General features: G+C 36.8%; 1 protein-coding gene across 50 annotated transcripts in view; it reads right to left on the bottom strand.

Annotated features, from left to right (window-relative positions):
- The window catches only part of SOX6 (SRY-box transcription factor 6), a 660,184-nt gene that overhangs the window by 138,012 nt on the left and 502,231 nt on the right, over positions 1-19,941 (bottom strand). For 26 of the 50 annotated variants that reach the window (XM_015114789.3, XM_015114788.3, XM_028833622.2 and 23 more), the window contains one exon: positions 11,240-11,363. In XM_015114789.3, coding sequence (XP_014970275.1) covers positions 11,240-11,363 — 124 coding nt within the window. The remainder of the gene's footprint in view (positions 1-11,239; positions 11,364-19,941) is intronic. The other 24 variants (XM_077963255.1, XM_077963268.1, XM_077963235.1 and 21 more) reach the window with 1 other exon arrangement.

The following is a 19,941-nucleotide window of genomic DNA, read 5'->3' as shown; positions in this document are numbered from 1 at the left end:
AACAAAAACAAAAAAAACAACAATAAAAGAAACAAAAAAAAACAGAACTAGAAGACAGGACTCAAAAGATTCTTCAATAACTGCCCCAAAGTAGGAATTCAGTCTCATACCTCATTTCCCAGCCTCCAAAACAGAAGAAAAATATGTTACACATCCCTAACTAACTCAAAAATTATTATGTGCTAGCAACATAAATGATAATAAATTGCCAAACAACTGTAGAGCCCACCTTTATGAGCTATAGCCATTCTTGTTATAATATGAACACATTTGAATCACAACCACTGTTGCAAACTTGAACATACCACTTAGCATAGATCTTGCCTGGATGCATGCATTTGGTATAGCAAAATATTACAATTCCTCTATACTCCGAGGGAATGCCATAAATCTGAATTTGTCTTTATGCGAAACCACACTGCAGTAAATGTTAGCAGGTAATAGGTGACACATTTAGAATTCTAAAAGTAAAACAAAAGTTTTAATTTGTCCTGAGGACAAATGAAAAAATTAGCAAGGATTATAATATATATTGCTGAGATCACTATGTTGTTATTTCTCCTGCTAAATTTCTCCTTCTGTACTCATCAAAGAATAGATCAATGATGAAAAGAGTCTTGACCTCAGAATTTCTTCTAAGATCATCTGCAGTGTTTTTTCTACCTTTAAGAAAGCTAAGAATCAAGGCTCAACCTTACTTTTTTCACTTATTTCACAGTTGCATCCAAACCCTTAACCAATCATCTGAAAATCTGTGGAATTTGTCACAATGGCAATTAAATAAGTGAGTGTGAATGAACTCATGTAAATTCATCCCCATTACATAAAATCGATTTTAAAAATCTTCAGTTTCATACTAGGGATGCAGGGATGGCTTAACATATGTAAATCAATAAACATGATACACCACATAAACAGAATTAAAAACAAAACTCACATGATCATCTCAACAGATGCAGAAAAAGCATTTAACAAAATCCCAACATCCCTTGGTGATTAAAACCCTTAGCAAAATTAGCATAGAAAGGACATACCTTAAAGTAATAAAAGCCATCTACAACAAACACACAGCGAACATTATAGTGAATGAGGAAGAGTTGAAAGCATTCTCCCTAAGAACTGGAACAGGACAAGGATGCCCACTTTAACCACTTCCATTCAACATAGTACTGGAAGTCCTAGGAAGAGCAATCAGACAACAGAAAGAAAATAGGGGCTCCAAATCGGTAAAGAGGAAGTCAAAGTGTCGCTGTTTGCTCATGATATGATTGTATACCTAGGAAATCCTAAAGACTCATCCAAAAAGCTCCTATAACTGGTAAATGAATTCAGCAAAGTTTCAGGATACAAAATTAATGTACACAACTTAGTAGCTCTGCTATACACCAATAGTGACCAAGCTGAGAATCAAATCAAGAATTCAACCCCTTTCACAATAGCTGCAATAAAATAAAATAAAATACTTAGGAATATACCTAACCAAAGATGTGAAAGAACTCTACAAGGAAAACTACAAAACACTGCTGAAAGAAATCATAGATGATATAAACAAATGGAAACATTCCATGCTCATGGTTGGGTAGGATCAATATTTTAAAAATGACTATACTGCCAAAAGCAATCTACAAATTCAATGTGGTTCCCATAAAAATACCACCATCATTCTTCAAAGAACTAGTAAAAAGAATCCTAAAATATATATGAAGCCAAAACGAGCCTGCATAGCCAAAGACAGACTAAGCAAAAAGAACAAATCTGGAGGCATCACATTACTTGACTGCAAACTATACTATAAGGCCATAGTCACCAAAACAGCATGGTACTGGTGTGAAAATAGGCACAAAGACCAACGGAACAGAATAGAGAACCCAGAAATAAAGCCAAATACTTACAGCCAACTGATCTTCAACAAAGCAGACAAAAACATAAAATGGGGAAAGACACCCAATTCAACAAATGATGCTGGGATAATTGGCAAGCCGTATGTAGAAGAATGAATCTGGATCCCCATCTCTCACCTTATAAAAAATTCAGCTCAAGATGGATCAAATACTTAAATATAAGACCTGAAATCATAAAGATTCTAGAAGATAACATTGGAAAAAACCCTTCTAGACATTGACGTAGGCAAAGAATTCATGACCAAGAACCCAAAAGCAAATGCAACAAAAGCAAAGATAAATAGATGCGACTTAATTAAACTAAAAAGCTTCTGCATAACAAAAGAAATAATCAGCAGAGTTAACAGACAACGACAGAGTGGGAGAGAATCTTCACAATCTACATATCCAACAAAGAACTGATATCCAGAATCTACAAAGAACTCAAACAAATCAGCAAAAACAAACAAACAAAAAAACAACAAAACAAAACAAAAACAAAAAAAATCCCATTAAAAAGTGGGTTAAGGACATGAATAGACAATTCTCAAAGGAAGATAAACAAATGGCCAATGATCATACTTTAAAAAATGCTCAGCATCACTAATTGTCAGGGAAGTGCAAATCAAAACCACAATGCAATACCACCTCACTCCTACAAGAATGGTCATACTAAAAAAAAAAAATCAATAAATAATGATATTGGCATGGATGTGGTGAAAAGGGAACACTTTTACACTGTTGGTGGGAATGTAAACTAGTACAAACACTATGAAAAAGACAGTGAAGAGTCCTTAAAGAACTAAAAGTAGACCTACTGCTTGATCCAGCAATCCCACTACTAGGTATCTACCCAGAGGAAAAGAAGTCATTACATGAAAAAGATACTTGCACATGCATGCTTATAGCAGCAAAATTTTTACAATTGCAAAAATATGGAAGCAGCCCAAATGCTCATCAATTAACACATGGATATTTTATACACACACACACACACACACACACACACCATGGAATATATATATACATATATATATATACACATACACACACCATGGAATAGTACTCAGCCATAAAAGGGAATGAAATAACGGCATTCACAGAAACCTGGATGGAATTGGAGACTATTATTCTAAGTGTAGTAACTCAGAAATGGAAAACCAAACATCGTATTCTCACTCACATGTGAAAGTTAAGCAATGAGGAATGCAAAGGCATAAGAATGATACATTGAACTTTGGGGATTGGGGGAAAGGCTGGGGGATGGCGAGGTATAACAGACTACACATTGGGTACAGTGTACACTGCTTGGGTGATGGGTACACCAAAATCTCAGAAATCACCACTATTGAAATTTTAAAAATGAAAAAAAAATAAAAATAACACAATAAAAATAAAAAATAAAAAAATAAACCTTCAAAGTTCATGCCTTCATGACAGCTCATCAGTGATATAGCCTCCATGTACAGAGGAGAACACAGTTAAAATTATTGACCTTTAAAAAACTAGGTTAGCTTACACAGCTGGACATATTTTCTTCCTGGACCCCAACACTCTGATTTAAAAATTAGGGTGCTTTTCTGAAGAACCTCAGTAATGCTTTGATTCTAAGTAGATCTATATTTAAATAATCAAGTATTACAATAGCAGTTCATATCTCTGCTTTGAAATACTCTGGAAGAGACAGAAATGAGTGGCTTTACAAGATTTCGTTTGCACAGCACCACATGTAAAAAACAAATTTTATTCACCACAAAAGATCAGATTTTCTTAAGATCAGATTTTCTTGAGACAAAGGCCCCAAGAGTATGAAGTATCATATCAGAGAACTTCAGTCTGAATTCTATCTCCACTATTTCTAGATGTGGAACTCTTGGAAAAGTTAGCTTTTTTGAGTATCAATTTCTTATTTTCTTTTAATAAAACAGAGATGATACCATTTATTACCACTTATATCTAAGAGTTGTTATGAAAATTAAATGAGATTACACACACACACATACACAGGTTGGGGAGTATCTTGGAAAATAAATGGTGCTCAATAAATGCTAACTAAAACAAAGAAATTAAAAAGAAGTCCTGAATAATTACACAGTCATAATAATTATACATTAACCAATTCAACACCTAGAAGAAATGGACAAATTCCTTAAAACATGCAAATTACCCAACTCAAGAAGCAATAGGAAACCTCAACAGACCTATAACAAGTACAGACAGTGAATCAATAATCAAAGACCGCTCAATGAGGAAATGCCCTGACCTAGATGGCTTTACCAACGGATTCTGCCAAATGTTTAAAGAAAAATTAATACCAATCCTTATCAAACTCTTACAAAAAAAAATGAAGAGGAAGGAACACTTCTAATTCATTTTATAAGGCTAACATTATCTTGATACCAAAACCAGATAACGATATCACAGGAAAAGAAAGTTACAGTCCACTATCCCATATAAATATAGATATAAAAATCCTCAACAAAGTATTAGCAAAACAAATCCAATGGCATATTAAAAGAATTACTTACCAAGGCAAAGTGGAATTTATCCCAAGAATGCAAGGGATCAAATCAGTGTCAAGCATTACATTAACAGAACAAAGGGGAAAAAAACCAACATGATCATCTCAATTGACACAGAATAGGCATCTGACAAAAATCTAATATTCCATCATAAAAATTCTTAGAAAACTAGTAATAGAGGAAAAAGACCTTGGCATGATGAAACCTATTTATAAAAAGCCTACAGCTGGCCAAGTGTGGTGGCACGTGCCTATAGTCCCAGCTACTTGGGAGGCTGAGGTAGAAAGATTGCTTGAACCCAGGAGTTCAAAGCCTCAGTGAACTATGATCATACCTCTTAATTCCAGCCTGGACAACAGAGCTAGACCCTGCTTGTTAAACAAACAAACAAACAAACATCCACAACTAACATCATATTCAAGGGTGAAAGACTGAAAGCTTTCCCCTTAAGATCCAGAACAAGACAATAATGCTCACTTTCACTGCTGCTATTCAACCTTTAGTGGAAGTGCTAGCCACTGCTATTAGACAAGAAAAAGAAATAAAATGTATCCAAATTGGTAAGGGAGAGGTAAAACTATTTGTATTTGCAAATGACACAGTCCTATATATAGAAAATCCCATAAAATCCCTGAGAAAGCTACCAGAGTTAATAAATTCAGCAAAGTTGCAGAGTATAAGCTTAACACACAAATATCAGCTGTGTTTCTAAACATCAGCAACAAACAACCCAAAAGAAAATTAAGAAAACAATTTCATTTACAAAAGTATTAAAAAGAACTAAACACTTATGGATAAATCTAACCAAGGAGGTGAAAGATTTGTACATTGAAAACTATAAAACATTTTTGAAAGAAATTAAAGATGACATAAATAAATGGAAAAGCATCTGTGCTCATGGGTAGGAAGATTTAACACTGTTAAGATGGCAATACTACCCAAAGCAACCTGCAGATTCAAAGCAATCCCTATCAAAATTACAACAACTTATTTCACAGAAATGGAAAAGCCAATTCACAAATTAATATGGAATTACAAGAGGTCCTAATAACTAAAACAATCTTGAAAAAGAAGAAGAAAGTTGGAAAGCTCACAGTTCATATTTTACCACAAAGCTACAGCAATTAAAACAGGATGGTACTGGCATAAGGAGAGAGAGAGAAAGAGATATGCATATATATCTGTGTGTGTATATATATATCTACCAATGAAATATAATAGAAAGCTCAAAATTAAAACCTTTACATATATAGTCAATTGATTTTTGACAAAGGTGCAAAAACCATTGAACGGGGGAAGGGATAGTCTTATCAACAAATGGTGTGGGGAAAATTGGACATCCACGTGCAAAAGATGTAAAACAACAGAAAAAGGTTCCACCTTACACAATATACAAAAGTCAACTCAAATGGATCAAAGACATGGATCAAAGACATAAACTTAGAAGCTAAAAAAATAAAACCCTTGGAAGAAAACATAGTGATAAATCTTTATGACATTGAATTTGGCAATGATTTCATTGATATAACATCAAAACCACAGGCACCAATGGGAAAAATGGATAAATTGGACTCTATCAAAATTAAGAACTTTAGTGTATTAAAGATACTATTAAGAATGCCAAAAGACAAATTACAGAATGGGAGAAAATATTTGCAAATCATGTATCTGATAAGGTATTAATATCCACAGTACACAAAGAACTGAAACTCAACAACAACAAAAATCCCAACTCAAAAATGGGCAAACTACTTAAATAGACAGTTTTCCACAGGAGATATCCAAATGGCCAATAAGCACATGAAAAGATGATCAGCATCATCAATCATTAAGCAAATGTAAATCAAAACCGCAATGAGATACCACTTCACACCTACTGGGATAATAATAAAAAAATTTAATTGAAAATAACAAGTGTTAGCAAGAATGTGAAGACATTGGAATCCCCTTACATTTCTGGTGGGAATATAAAATGGCATGGCTACTGTGGAAAACAGTAGCCATAGAACTTCATGTGATCCATTAATTCAACTCACAGGTATATATCCGAAGGGACTGAAAGTGGGGACTCTAACAAACATTTCTATAACCATGTTCATAGAAGTATTATTCATAATAGCCAAAAGGTAGAAACAAACTAAGTGCCTATCAACAGATGAACAGATAAACAAAATATGGTATATATACACAATGGAATATTATTCAGCAATAAAATTATATTTTAACATATGCTACAATATGGATGGACCTTGAAATGCTATGCTTACCGAAATAAGCCAGATATAGATAGATAAATATTGTATTATTCCAATTATATGAAGTACCTACAATAGGGAAATTCACAGAGAAAGATAATAGAATAGAGATTACCAGAGACTAAGGGTAGAGGGATAGAGAGAGTTATTTAATGGCTACAGCATTTTTGTTGGGTATGATGAAAAAGTTTTGGGTATGGATTGTGGTGTTGGTTATATGATATTGAAAATGTATTAATGCCACTGAGTTATATACTTACAAATGGCTAAAATAATAAATATTATATTACATATATTTTACTGCAATAAAAAAGAAGTATTAGGTATACTTGTAAAATTGTTTTTGGTCGTTGAGCAGAGGGATACTATGACTCAGTCTAACACTCAGCTTTTAGACTGCATTTCCAAAGGATAAGGATGTAGTTTAACGGGCTAAATTTACTCAGTTTCACCATCAGACTTTACTCCCAATCTTAGTGCTTTATCATTTTCAGAGAACTTTTATATATTTTACCAAATTTAATTTTCACATCCACATTGAGTAGTGAACAAATCATGACACATTTCTTAGATGACAAAAATTTGAGGTTCAGCAAGATTAAATTACATGTTCAAGTAAGGATGAAACAAAATAATTGATGTGAAATATTTAGCATAGTATTTGGCACAGTAACCAATCAGTAAGCTTTAGCTGTTATTATTATCATATATTATCATATTATAACTAGTGAGTAAATGGAAGACCCAGGAGCAGGCAGACATCCTGTTCCTAGGACCTCTTAGGAAACTTAAAGTGTGCTTTCTAGCAGCAATCATATAAAAAATTCCAACTACATAAAGCAATGGGTCAGCTAAGTCAAGTCTGAAGTATGAAGGGGGCTACTCATCATTTCTGCTTTTCAGGCAAGCTGATCTTGATCTGATATACACATCAGCAACTGTGAAAGAGGCTTTATCTTTTAATTTTCTCCAACATTTGTGCTCAAACGTATCTCTTACTCTTGATTGCTGCACCTCTCTGTATCGCAATGTGAAAGAGCAAAGCAACCAAAAGTCTGTGGTTTATGTTCTGGGCTCTGATGATGAGTTCCTATCAAGAAATGTGTCTCGCCGGGCGCGGTGGCTCACGCCTGTAATCCCAGCACTTTGGGAGGCCGAGACGGGCGGATCACGAGGTCAGGATATCGAGACCATCCTGGCTAACACGGTGAAACCCCGTCTCTACTAAAAAATACAAAAAACTAGCCGGGCGAGGTGGCGGGCGCCTATAGTCCCAGCTACTCGGGAGGCTGAGGCAGGAGAATGGCGTGAACCCGGGAGGCGGTGCTTGCAGTGAGCTGAGATCCGGCCACAGCACTCCAGCCTGGGTGACAGAGCGAGACTCCGTCTCAAAAAAAAAGAAATGTGTCTCTAATTATAGAACCTGTAAAATACTAAAAAAAAAAAAAAAAAAAAAAAAAAAAAAAAAAAAAAAAATAGGGATTAAAACTCAATAAAGTATTTCTAGAGAGAACAATCTGAAAGATGCAGTCCTGGAGCTGAACAATCCCTGTGGGCAACATGCCCCCTCAGCAACCCACTGAGGTGGGAGAGCTTGCCTAGTGTTTACTACATGCTGGGACTCTGAAATGCCCATAGGTACATTTCAAATCATGGGGTGGGGAGTGAAGGCCTATAACCCTAAATATATTTGCTTACACTGTCTTCACATGGATTCAGAAACAGTCAACTTTAACAAACAGTGAACGTCCCCCCAAGGTAGTCTTTGCTCTCTAGAAATCAAGACAATTATTCAGTCAGCTGAAGGCAGAAATACCATGAAATCATTTCAGATACGGGAAAATGGAAAGGGGAAAAAAAAGGAAATTTATTTTTTTTAATTTATAAAGACCAAGGTAGCACTTGTTCATCCTGTTGTTTAGGGAACCAGAATATAAATTTATGCCACCAATTCAATATTTTCTTTCAAAACTTTAGTCATTGTTGTCTCACATACATTTTTCTTTTTCTTTTCTTTTATTTTATTTTGAGATAGGGTCTTACTCTGCCGCTAAGACTGGAGTGCTGTGGCAGAATCATGGCTCACTGCTGCCTCAACCTACCGGGCTCAAGCAATCTTCCCACATCAGCCTCCTGAGTAGCTAGGACTACAGGTGCACACCACCATTCTTCACTAACTTTTTAATCTTTTTAGAGACAAGGGCTCACTATGTTGTCCAGGCTGGTCTTGAACTCCTGGGCTCGAGTGATCCTCGCACCTCTCAGCCTCCCAAAGTGCTGGGATTACAGGCATGCGCCATCACGCCCAGCCCTCATATACATTTCAAGTGAAGTTACCATAGCTCAGTTTGGGGCAAAAATAAGTTGTATTGTACTTGTCCAGTTTCCAGTCCACTAGCAGTCTCTTCACCTAATTCATGTGAACGATAAAAACACTGCATAGATTAAGTCTCCTGAGGATGCAATTTCTCTACTAATAGCATAAGAACATATAATTTTAATCAATTTTACATATTTTTCATATGTAATAAAGCCTAGGTTAGCCAAAATACTGAAAGAATTAGAGTTCTGATTAATTAAATTGTCTGACATAATTTAGGAGTCACACGAAAGTAAACACTTTTTTTTACCCACCTTCCTTGTAATTAAAACTCTTCCTACATCTCCAAACCCATTGTCCTGCCTTATCCAACAGAGTTTAACCAACATAATCAAATACGGCTTTGTTATCCCAGGACACTAACTCTAAGCTGTCCTTTGTTCAATGGAAGTAACTAATTTCTGCACAATATTGTCACAATTTCTGTTTTTCTCAGTTACATATTATAATCCCATTAATGCTGTTTGAGAAGACTTTTGAAAAATGGTCTAAAATCACTATATATATAACAATATCTTCCTCCATGAAAAGTGGCAGTATTGTTTCAACAAAATTAGGCAAGTAATATAGTTACAAGATGTCTACGTCTAACAGAAAATAAGATGGATACCTGATTTTGAAATGTGCATAAATTTAACTTTGAAAACACTGAAGTCAAATAGAGAATTTCCACATATAGTTCATTTAAAATATTTCTGGGACTGGTACAGGAGTGTCAAACTCAAATTCAGAATAGAACAGTAAACTTGGTTTACTTCCAAAGGAAGTCGAAATGAAGAAGTAGTTTAGAATGACTTATAGAGATCACAGGAAGACTGAACCACTGCACTGAAAAAAAAAATTCTCTGAAAAAAATATGCCAATTTCATAGGTAAGTATAACTTGTTCTAAAAATCATGCTCCAGAAAAATGAATTTTTAACAATTTGAATGACATAATTTTCTCTCAGGTATCCAAAAACCTTTGGGTAATGAGTTTGATTCATTTATATGTGAGGAATTTTCAGACAGCCCTTAAACTCGCCAATCTCATTAACATCTCTACTCCTTGAATCATTCGTGTTTTGCCACAGACATCCTACCTTTTCTTACAAAGAAGGAAGTTCTCTATCAAATACAAAAGAGTAATCAATGGCAACAAGCAATTAAAACAGATGCTAAAATGCACTAGGCTTGTTTTTATGCTATTTAGTAAGCTCAGTTCTCCAGAATTTTAGTAAAGTGATTTATATTTTATTATTGCTTTAAGCATATTAAAATGCCTTTGTTCACTTTATAAAACATATACACAAAGAAACTGCTGCACGCAGATTTGTTGTACTCAGATTTGATGGTTAATATAATCAGGTTAATATGTTAAAAAGAACTTGACACAGAAATTATTAATGAGTATAACAAGGTCACTACTTCTGAGCTGAGGTCACTTACAAAGAATGCACAAATGAAATTAAGGTTGACTTTTATTTACTTGACTATCTTCTTACATTGGATTCCTTTGGCAACATATCTTTAAACATTTAAAGCCCTGTTTACAAGGAGGTTCTGAAAGAAGCTTCAAACCATTATGAACCTAATTGAATTCCCCAGGAGTCCAGTAAACTCAGAGGAAAAAAGAAAAATCATAACATTTGCTAAATCATCTTAAAACATATTTCACTGCAAGGTTACATGACCTGTTTTTTGAGGTTTAAAAATGAATGAAAAAATACTGAATACTTCATTATTTAGATGAAAATCAAAAACAATTTTACCTATTAGTGGTAAGCTAATTAAATCAGTCTAGTTTTAACTATTTTTCTAAGAGAAGTCTGACAACAAACAATAACATTTTATACTGTATGTGATCACTTTCCCAGAGTATAACAGTTCTCACAAGGAGAAAAGGATCTTTAACCAAAAAACAATTATTCACAGCAAAAGTATGAGAGAGAGCTGACAAAAACATTGTAGTCCCCAGGGAAAGTAGTATCTTACCTGTGAATTCAAGACAAATTCAAGTGGAAGAAGAGAAAGTAAAAGTTTTTAGCAACCAATTAGTTTATTACAATGCCCGCTCTTCCCAATTCTAATTTTACTTTAAAATAAGCTTTTATGATATTTTTATTCATAGTTCCCTCACATGTTCCTGTGTTTGTTGGAGTACTAAGCAAAAACATGCAGATCTGAGCATTTCCAAAAGAATGTTAAATCCCTCTCTACTTACCTGGTTTGTATGTTATTCCAGGGGGGAAGAGGAATCCCTGTTGGGCAGCAGCAGCTGCTGCCAGGGTCCGCTGGTCATGTGGAAAAATTGGGATCATGAGCGGAGGCATGTGACCCTGAACCTGCTAAACAGAAGAGAGCCTATGATCAGACAGGGAGCAAATGTATGCCAAGAAGAATTTGTTTTTCACTCCTGGTGGTGTGCTGGTACCCACACAGCCACCCACCTCTAACCTCATTCCAAATCTGCAATCTGAGAAAATTCAGTAAAAATCCACCAAATCTCTTTTCTCAGATGCTAATAGCACGCCGAAGACGTAACTTCATTGTGAATTTGCCTCGTCGCTGCTTCCACCAAACTGTGGTTAATGGTTTTCCTTTCTCTTGACTTTTTTCCCTTTTATTTTTTCTTTTAAACAAAGAACTAGAAGAAATAAGTTTGCCTCTTTTCTAGTACTGTACAATGTTGAGAGGTTTTGCCCTTTCACCTGCTTTGCATTCTGTGCTTTCTTTCAAAAACAGTATTTAGTATCCATGGTCAGAAAATAATGTCTAATTGTTATATATTCTAAAAGCTGCATCTCCCCAGTTTAGGTATCTTATTTCAAAGCCTCACGGCATTATGTTAAACATATAGCTCTTCAGATTTAAGGCTACTACATCTTAGCTCCCAATTAAAGTAATATTCTTTGCCATACACACCTTGATGTAACATATAAATTGCTTGTCTGGCTAAACAGTTTTACAGCTTTATGCACTACCATGTAGCTCAGTAATTATGGAGTTGTATTCAGAGAGCATTTCATAATAAATCCTACTATATCAAATTTCATTTGACCTCAATAAATGTATCAAAGAGCACAAAAATGCAAAATAGAAAAATCTTTACTCTATATCAGTATTTGTATTCCATATAAAGAAAATAAGAGCTATGACAGAATCACGCTTGTGAAAATTACATTTTAATTTCCTAGCTCCCTTCTTTACTCTACGTATGCTGCCCGAATTCCAGGACAGCATGACAGGAAGGTTTTGTCCTGGCTTTAGGGCACAGTTTTATAGGTTGAATACAGGACTTTTCTTATTTAAAGACCAAAACTAAGATATGCCCAAAAAATTATCTTTAAGTTCAAACTGGGTATTTAGCCTTTTCACTGGTATAAAAAGGCTACATTATATCTTATTTAAGATACAAACCTTTACCAGTAATTCTAACCCCAAACCCTTCCCTGTATAAATTCCTAAATCTTCTCTTTAGGCAAAATTCCATACACTGGCTAATGACCCTGTTTAATTAGCACTGACTTGCCTTGTCCTGTCCCTATTCCCTTCATAGCCAGGGACACAGTGCAAAAACTGCTTCTGTGTGGGTCTAAGAGGTTTCATTTTCCAACAGTTTTTCTCTAGGGAAAGCCCTAAGATGTGGGTTAATAAAGGGCAAGCAAAAAATAAACACTTTACAGGATTTTTCTGAATTCATTTCTCAAGAAAATCAACTTATAATAAAAAGGTCTTTGTGCAATTACTACCTTGCCAGTGGGGCGTGAAAGAAACTAGCTTTGAGCAGCTATTTCTTCCATTTTAGCTGAGGTAAGCCCAAGTTTCGTACATTAGAGTACAAACTAAGCCTGCTTAAATTGGAGCTGATCCCCTAGTGCCCAGGTCTTGCCTTTAACCCTGAAGAAAAGCACCGGGCTTGCTGTTGAACTCCAGCTTGTCGGACCCTGATGCAAACCTGAGATGTCAGAAACGAGGGCACTATTCTATGCCAGAAAATAAGACACAGTATTTTTGTATATGGGTTACAATTGTTTGGTACAAGAGTACATCAAAGGAAATAATTTCATTTTCCTCCAGAAATATGGCCCTAATATGTACCTAAAATATAGCACGGATAGCTTATACTCTAAAAAGGGAGAATAAGAAAGTGAGGAGTCTGGATATTATATTTATTTATTGTTTCTTTCATTTCAAAAACATTTATTATGTTATTATTGAGAAGTAGCTGAAGATGTTTGAATATTTAGCTTGAGAGATAAAAGAGGTAAGGTTATCTTCAAATACTTGAAAGAATAATGTATGGAAGAAGGATTGGATTAAGACTGAATGGTTAACAGAGGGCAGAACTAGGCTCAAAAGAAGAAATTTCATGGAAATGAAATTCAAAGAACTTTCTAGTAATAAACTATTCTATAGTCACTCTGAGTAAAGAGATGGTATGTATCTTTTCCCTAGAGATGGTCAAGTAAAGAAAGGCTGTATAACCCCATATGTTAGAGATATGTAAAGCAAACACACAACGAAAAACCTGATTATGTAATAACCTTATGGCCTTCCCAACTTTATAATTCTATGATTGTTTAAAAATCAACATTATGATGATAGTGTGATTACAACAATTCCTTCATTCATTTATTATGCATTTATTTATTGAGGATTTACTAGGTGCCTTTAAAGGCCTTGTTGGCAAAAAAGTCTGAACTTAAATCTATATGCTGCTATTTTCTTGACTGTGTAATCTTGAACAGTTACTTAATTGTTCTGAGTCTATTTCTCATGTAAAAACTGAAGCTAATTATACTACCTTACATGATTATTGTGAGGACTAAACAGACAATAAAAGTAACTCTTGTGTCACAGTACCTGACATAATAGTAATGCAATATCACAGTAAATCCTTGTTAGATCCTTGTTCTTTTCTTATATGGTTTGCATATTCAGGGCTAGAAATTATCAAATTACTGATAAAACAAGCAATAAAACAAGCAATAGTTGATCTTACTCATAACTCTACTTTAAGAAAGAAAACACGAGCCAACTAAATAATTCAGTTTGGCAGGCAGAGGCTTGTCATGCTTAGCAGACAACATGTCTCACAGAGCATTATCCCATCCCAAGTATCTAGAAAACCATGAGAAAGAAGAGGTGGGAACACATGTTCATTTGAACATGTATTTGGGGTTCTTTGGTGTTATTTATGTAACAGCATCTTAGAATGAAAACATTATTTTATATTGGTCACCCAAGCTCTTCAGATCATGAGACAACAGAAAAAGGTCAATAGCAATTAGAAACCAGACCTTAATTCTTGAATCTTAGTGTCTTAAGTTACTCCTTTTGTAACTTTCCATCTTCATGATATAACTAACCAAACTCTCGGGTTCATTTTTAATGCCAAAGAGCTGTAGGTGTTTCATATTAACATAAGCTGTAAGAATTTAGGTAAATTCATTTCTGTTCATCATACTCTGCAAAGAAAGCTATGTTAGAAACTTCAAATACTAAATATTAGCCCAGAGGCTATTCGATAACTTGAGAGACAAAGTAAATAAGCAGGAGGTCAGAGGACATTGTGAAAGCAAGAGTAATGATAGAAACATAGAGTTGGAATAGAACTTGGAGATGACCTAACCTAGCAGTTCTCAAAGTGTGGTACCTGACCAGCAGCATCAGCAATATCTAGGAAGTTTTTTAAAATGCCATTTCTTAAACTCTACCCCATACCTACTGAATCAGAAAACTCTGGAATTCAGTCCAACTAATTAAATTTCAGGCTAAAATTTAATTTAGGACAGTGATTCTCAAACTTTAGTGTGGATCACAATCATCCACAGGGCTTGTTAGAACACACATTGCTTCCTTCTCTCCCCGTGCTCTCTGTCAAGAGTCTTTGAATCAGTAGATCTGAGGTAGGGGTCTGAGACTGTACATTTCTAAAAAGTTACCAGGTGTAGCTGGGGCTGCTGGTCCAGGAGTCATTCTTTGAGAATCACTAACCTAATCCAAAGCTCACAATTTACACATAGGAAAACAGGGGGCTAGAGAAGGTAAAAGATATAAGCCTAAGGTTACAGTGTCATGACACAGCTGGATCCAGAGTCCAGAAAGGCTAATCACCCTGTCCAGGGCTTTTTCCATTACATCAGATGGACTTCAATGATAGAAAAGGGAGAAATCACTGGCTGCACTGTTTTGGCAAAGAAAACCTGGAAGTCTCCAGCTGAAAATAATTTTGTGTTTCAGCAGCATATTGCTGGAGGTTGGATACTATGAATGTTGTTCAATTTTCAATAAATTCCTTCCTTCCTTTCTATTTTTATTTTATTTTACACAGAACACACTGATCTCAGTATTTACCATCATTAATTCCAGTAGTTTGTTACAATACATTGATTAGCAATGATCATTTTGTTCCAAGGAATAAAATTGACTTTAACTTATTTTAAGTAAAACAATAAACTTATTTTAAGTAAAACGATGTAAAAATGCCAAGTACTCTTTATTAAAGAGAAGCCAGAATATTCAGTAGCTAGTTAGACTCTAGCCTGAGAAAAGGTGATTAAAAGTTCTTCTTATGTCTAATTACATAAGTAATAATTAATAGTAATGATGATGATAATGATGATGATGACCACAGCAGCTAATAGTTTTCCATGTTTTCTATATGTCAAGCACTGGAAAAGTGATTTACATACTCTATCTCATTTAATTCTCAAAACCCTGTAAAGTACTTACTATTATTATACTTATTCATTTAATGAGAAAAACAAAGCCATGTGAGGTTAAGTAACATAACCAATTAAAAAGCGACAGAGTCAGGACTCAAGTCCAGATATGTCAGGGTCAAAGTTTATACTTTTAATACCATATTATATTAAGCATGAAGTCATCTTTTGAAAAACAGATCGAAGATAAGGAATATGATTATTGGTGATAGTAATATAATTATAGGTTTGCATGTGGTTGTAATAAAGAATACAGAGAGATCACATGGATCCTTAATCCAGTTTCCCCAAATGATAACATCTTGCAAAACTATAGTATGATAACACAACCAGAGTACTGATATTGATACAATCCAACAATCTTATTCATAGTTACCTAGTACAAGGGTCTCCAACCTCTGGGCCATGGACCAGTATCAGGTCTTGGCCTGTTAGGAACTGGACCACATAGCAGGAGGTGAGCAGTGGGCAAGCGAGCATTACCGCCTGAGCTCTGCCTCCTGTCAGATCAGCTGTGGCATTAGATTCTCAGAGGAGCACCAACCCTATTGTGAACTGCGCATGTGAGGGACCTAGGCATGCTCCTTATGAGAATCTAATGCTTGATGATTTGTGGTGGAAAAGTTTCATCCTGAAACCATCTCCCCTCCCCTACCCAGTCGGTGTAATAACTGTCTTCCACAAAACTGGTACCTGGTGCCAAAAAGGTTAGGGATGGCTGCCCTAGTGTGTTAAAGAAATTATGTCTTTAAAACAAGCAAAGGCAGTTGGGCACGGTGGCTCATGGCTGTAATCCCAGCACTTTGGGAGGCCGAGCCGGGTGGATCAAGAGGTCAAGAGATTGAGACTATGCTGGTCAACATGGTGAGAACCCCATCTCTACTAAAAGTACAAAAATAAGCTGGGCATGGTGGTGCGTGCCTGTAGTCCCAGTTGCTTGGGAGGCTGAGGCAGGAGAATCGCTTGAACCCAGGAGGCAGAGGTTGCAGTGAGCCAAGATCATGCTACTGCACTCCAGCCTGGTGAGGGCGAGACTCCATCTCAAACAACAACAACAAAACAAACAAACAAACAAAAAAAGAAACAAGCAAAGGCAACAAGGGTCTATCAATACTTCTAAATGCCATCTTCTATAGAATGCTCATCAATATGATCCAATGCAAGTGATATTCACAGAACGTATAAATTACAGCAACAACTTTTCCCTTTCATAGCTTTCCATTTATTATACTTACTAAAAGAGTGTCGGTTGAATGTGGAACAGAAATGGAAAGCAGGGGGGCGGAGCAAGATGGCCGAATAGGAACAGCTCCAGTCTCCAACTCCCAGCGCCAGCGACACAGAAGACCGGTGATTTCTGCATTTTCAACTGAGGTATTGGGTTCATCTCACTAGGGAGTGCCAGAAAATCGGTGCTGGTCAGCTGCTGCAGGCCGACCAGCGAGAGCTGAAGCAGGGCGAGGCATTGCCTCACCTGGGAAGCCCAAGGGGAAAGGGAATCCCTTTTCCTAGCCAGGGGAACTGAGACACACAACACCTGGAAAATCGGGTAACTCCCACCCCAATACTGCGCTTTAAGCAAACAGGCACACCAGGAGATTATATCCCACACCTGGCCGGGAGGGTCCCACGCCCAGGGAGCCTCCCTCATTGCTAGCACAGCAGTCTGCAATCTCCCGGCAAGGCAGCAGCGAGGCTAGGGGAGGGGCGCCCGCCATTGCTGAGGCTTAAGTAGGTAAACAAAGCCGCTGGGAAGCTCGAACTGCGTGGAGCTCACAGCAGCTCAAGGAAACCTGCCTGTCTCTGTAGACTCCACCTCTGGGGACAGGGCACAGTAAACAACAAAAGCAGCAGAAACCTCTGCAGACGCAAATGACTGTCTGACAGCTTTGAAGAGAGCAGTGGATCTCCCAACACGGAGGTTGAGATCTGAGAAGGGACAGACTGCCTGCTCAAGTGGGTCCCTGACCCCTGAGAAGCCTAACTGGGAGACATCCCCCAGTAGGGGCAGTCTGACACCCCACACCTCACAGGGTGGACTACACCCCTGAGAGGAAGCCTCCAAAGCAAGAATCAGACGGGTACAATCGCTGTTCAGCAATATTCTATGTTCTGCAGCCTTTGCTGCTGATACCCAGGCAAACAGGGTCTGGAGTGGACCTCAAGCAATCTCCAACAGACCTACAGCTGAGGGTCCTGACTGTTAGAAGGAAAACTATCAAACAGGAAGGACACCTATACCAAAACCCCATCAGTACGTCACCATCATCATCAAAGACCAGCAGCAGATAAAACCACAAAGATGGGGAAAAAGCAGGGCAGAAAAGATGGAAATTCAAAAAATAAGAGCGCATCTCCCCCGGCAAAGGAGCGCAGCTCATCACCAGCAATGGATCAAAGCTTGACGGAGAATGACTTTGACGAGATGAGAGAAGAAGGCTTCAGTCCATCAAACTTCTCAGAGCTAAAGGAGGAATTACGTACCCAGCGCAAAGAAACTAAAAATCTTGAAAAAAAAGTGGAAGAATTGATGGCTAGAGTAATTAATGCAGAGAAGGTCCTAAACGAAATGAAAGAGATGAAAACCATGACATGAGAAATACGTGACAAATGCACAAGCTTCAGTAACTGACTTGATCAACTGGAAGAAAGAGTATCAGCGATTGAGGATCAAATGAACGAAATGAAGCGAGAAGAGAAACCAAAAGAAAAAAGAAGGAAAAGAAATGAACAAAGCCTGCAAGAAGTATGGGATGATGTAAAAAGACCAAATCTACGTCTGATTGGGGTGCCTGAAAGTGAGGGGGAAAATGGAACCAAGTTGGAAAACACTCTTCAGGATATCATCCAGGAGAACTTCCCCAACCTAGTAGGGCAGGCCAACATTCAAATCCAGGAAATACAGAGAACGCCACAAAGATACTCCTCGAGAAGAGCAACTCCAAGACACATAATTGCCAGATTCACCAAAGTTGAAATGAAGGAAAAAATCTTAAGGGCAGCCAGAGAGAAAGGTCGGGTTACCCACAAAGGGAAGCCCATACAGGAGCACCCAGATTCATAAAGCAAGTCCTTAGAGACTTACAAAGAGACTTAGACTCCCATACAATAATAATGGGAGACTTCAACACTCCACTGTCAACATTAGACAGATCAACGAGACAGAAAGTTAACAAGGATATCCAGGAATTGAACTCATCTCTGCAGCAAGCAGACCTAATAGACATCTATAGAACTCTCCACCCCAAATCAACAGAATATACATTCTTCTCAGCACCACATCGCACTTATTCCAAAATTGACCACATAATTGGAAGTAAAGCACTCCTCAGCAAATGTACAAGAACAGAAATTATAACAAACTGTCTCTCAGACCACAGTGCAATCAAACTAGAACTCAGGACTAAGAAACTCAATCAAAACCGCTCAACTACATGGAAACTGAACAACCTGCTCCTGAATGACTACTGGGTACATAACGAAATGAAGGTGGAAATAAAGATGTTCTTTGAAACCAATGAGAACAAAGATACAACATACCAGAATCTCTGGGACACATTTAAAGCAGTGTGTAGAGGGAAATTTATAGCACTAAATGCCCACAAGAGAAAGCAGGAAAGATCTAAAATTGACACTCTAACATCACAATTAAAAGAACTAGAGAAGCAAGAGCAAACACATTCAAAAGCTAGCAGAAGGCAAGAAATAACTAAGATCAGAGCAGAATTGAAGGAGATAGAGACATAAAAAAACCCTCCAAAAAATCAATGAATCCAGGAGTTGGTTTTTTGAAAAGATCAACAAAATTGACAGACCGCTAGCAAGACTAATAAAGAAGAAAAGAGAGAAGAATCAAATAGACGCAATAAAAAATGATAAAGGGGATATCACCACTGACCCCACAGAAATACAAACTACCATCAGAGAATACTATAAACACCTCTACGCAAATAAACTAGAAAATCTAGAAGAAATGGATAATTTCCTGGACACTTACACTCTTCCAAGACTAAACCAGGAAGAAGTTGAATCCCTGAATAGACCAATAGCAGGCTCTGGAATTGAGGCAATAATTAATAGCCTACCAACCAAAAAAAGTCCAGGACCAGATGGATTCACAGCTGAATTCTACCAGAGGTACAAGGAGGAGCTGGTACCATTCCTTCTGAAACTATTCCAATCAATAGAAAAAGAGGGA

Source organism: Macaca mulatta, chromosome 14 (assembly GCF_049350105.2).
Source record: "Macaca mulatta isolate MMU2019108-1 chromosome 14, T2T-MMU8v2.0, whole genome shotgun sequence".
Lineage (NCBI taxonomy): Eukaryota > Metazoa > Chordata > Mammalia > Primates > Cercopithecidae > Macaca > Macaca mulatta.
Note: the sequence above shows the minus strand (reverse complement) of the source record. Positions and strands in the feature narration are given on the sequence as shown.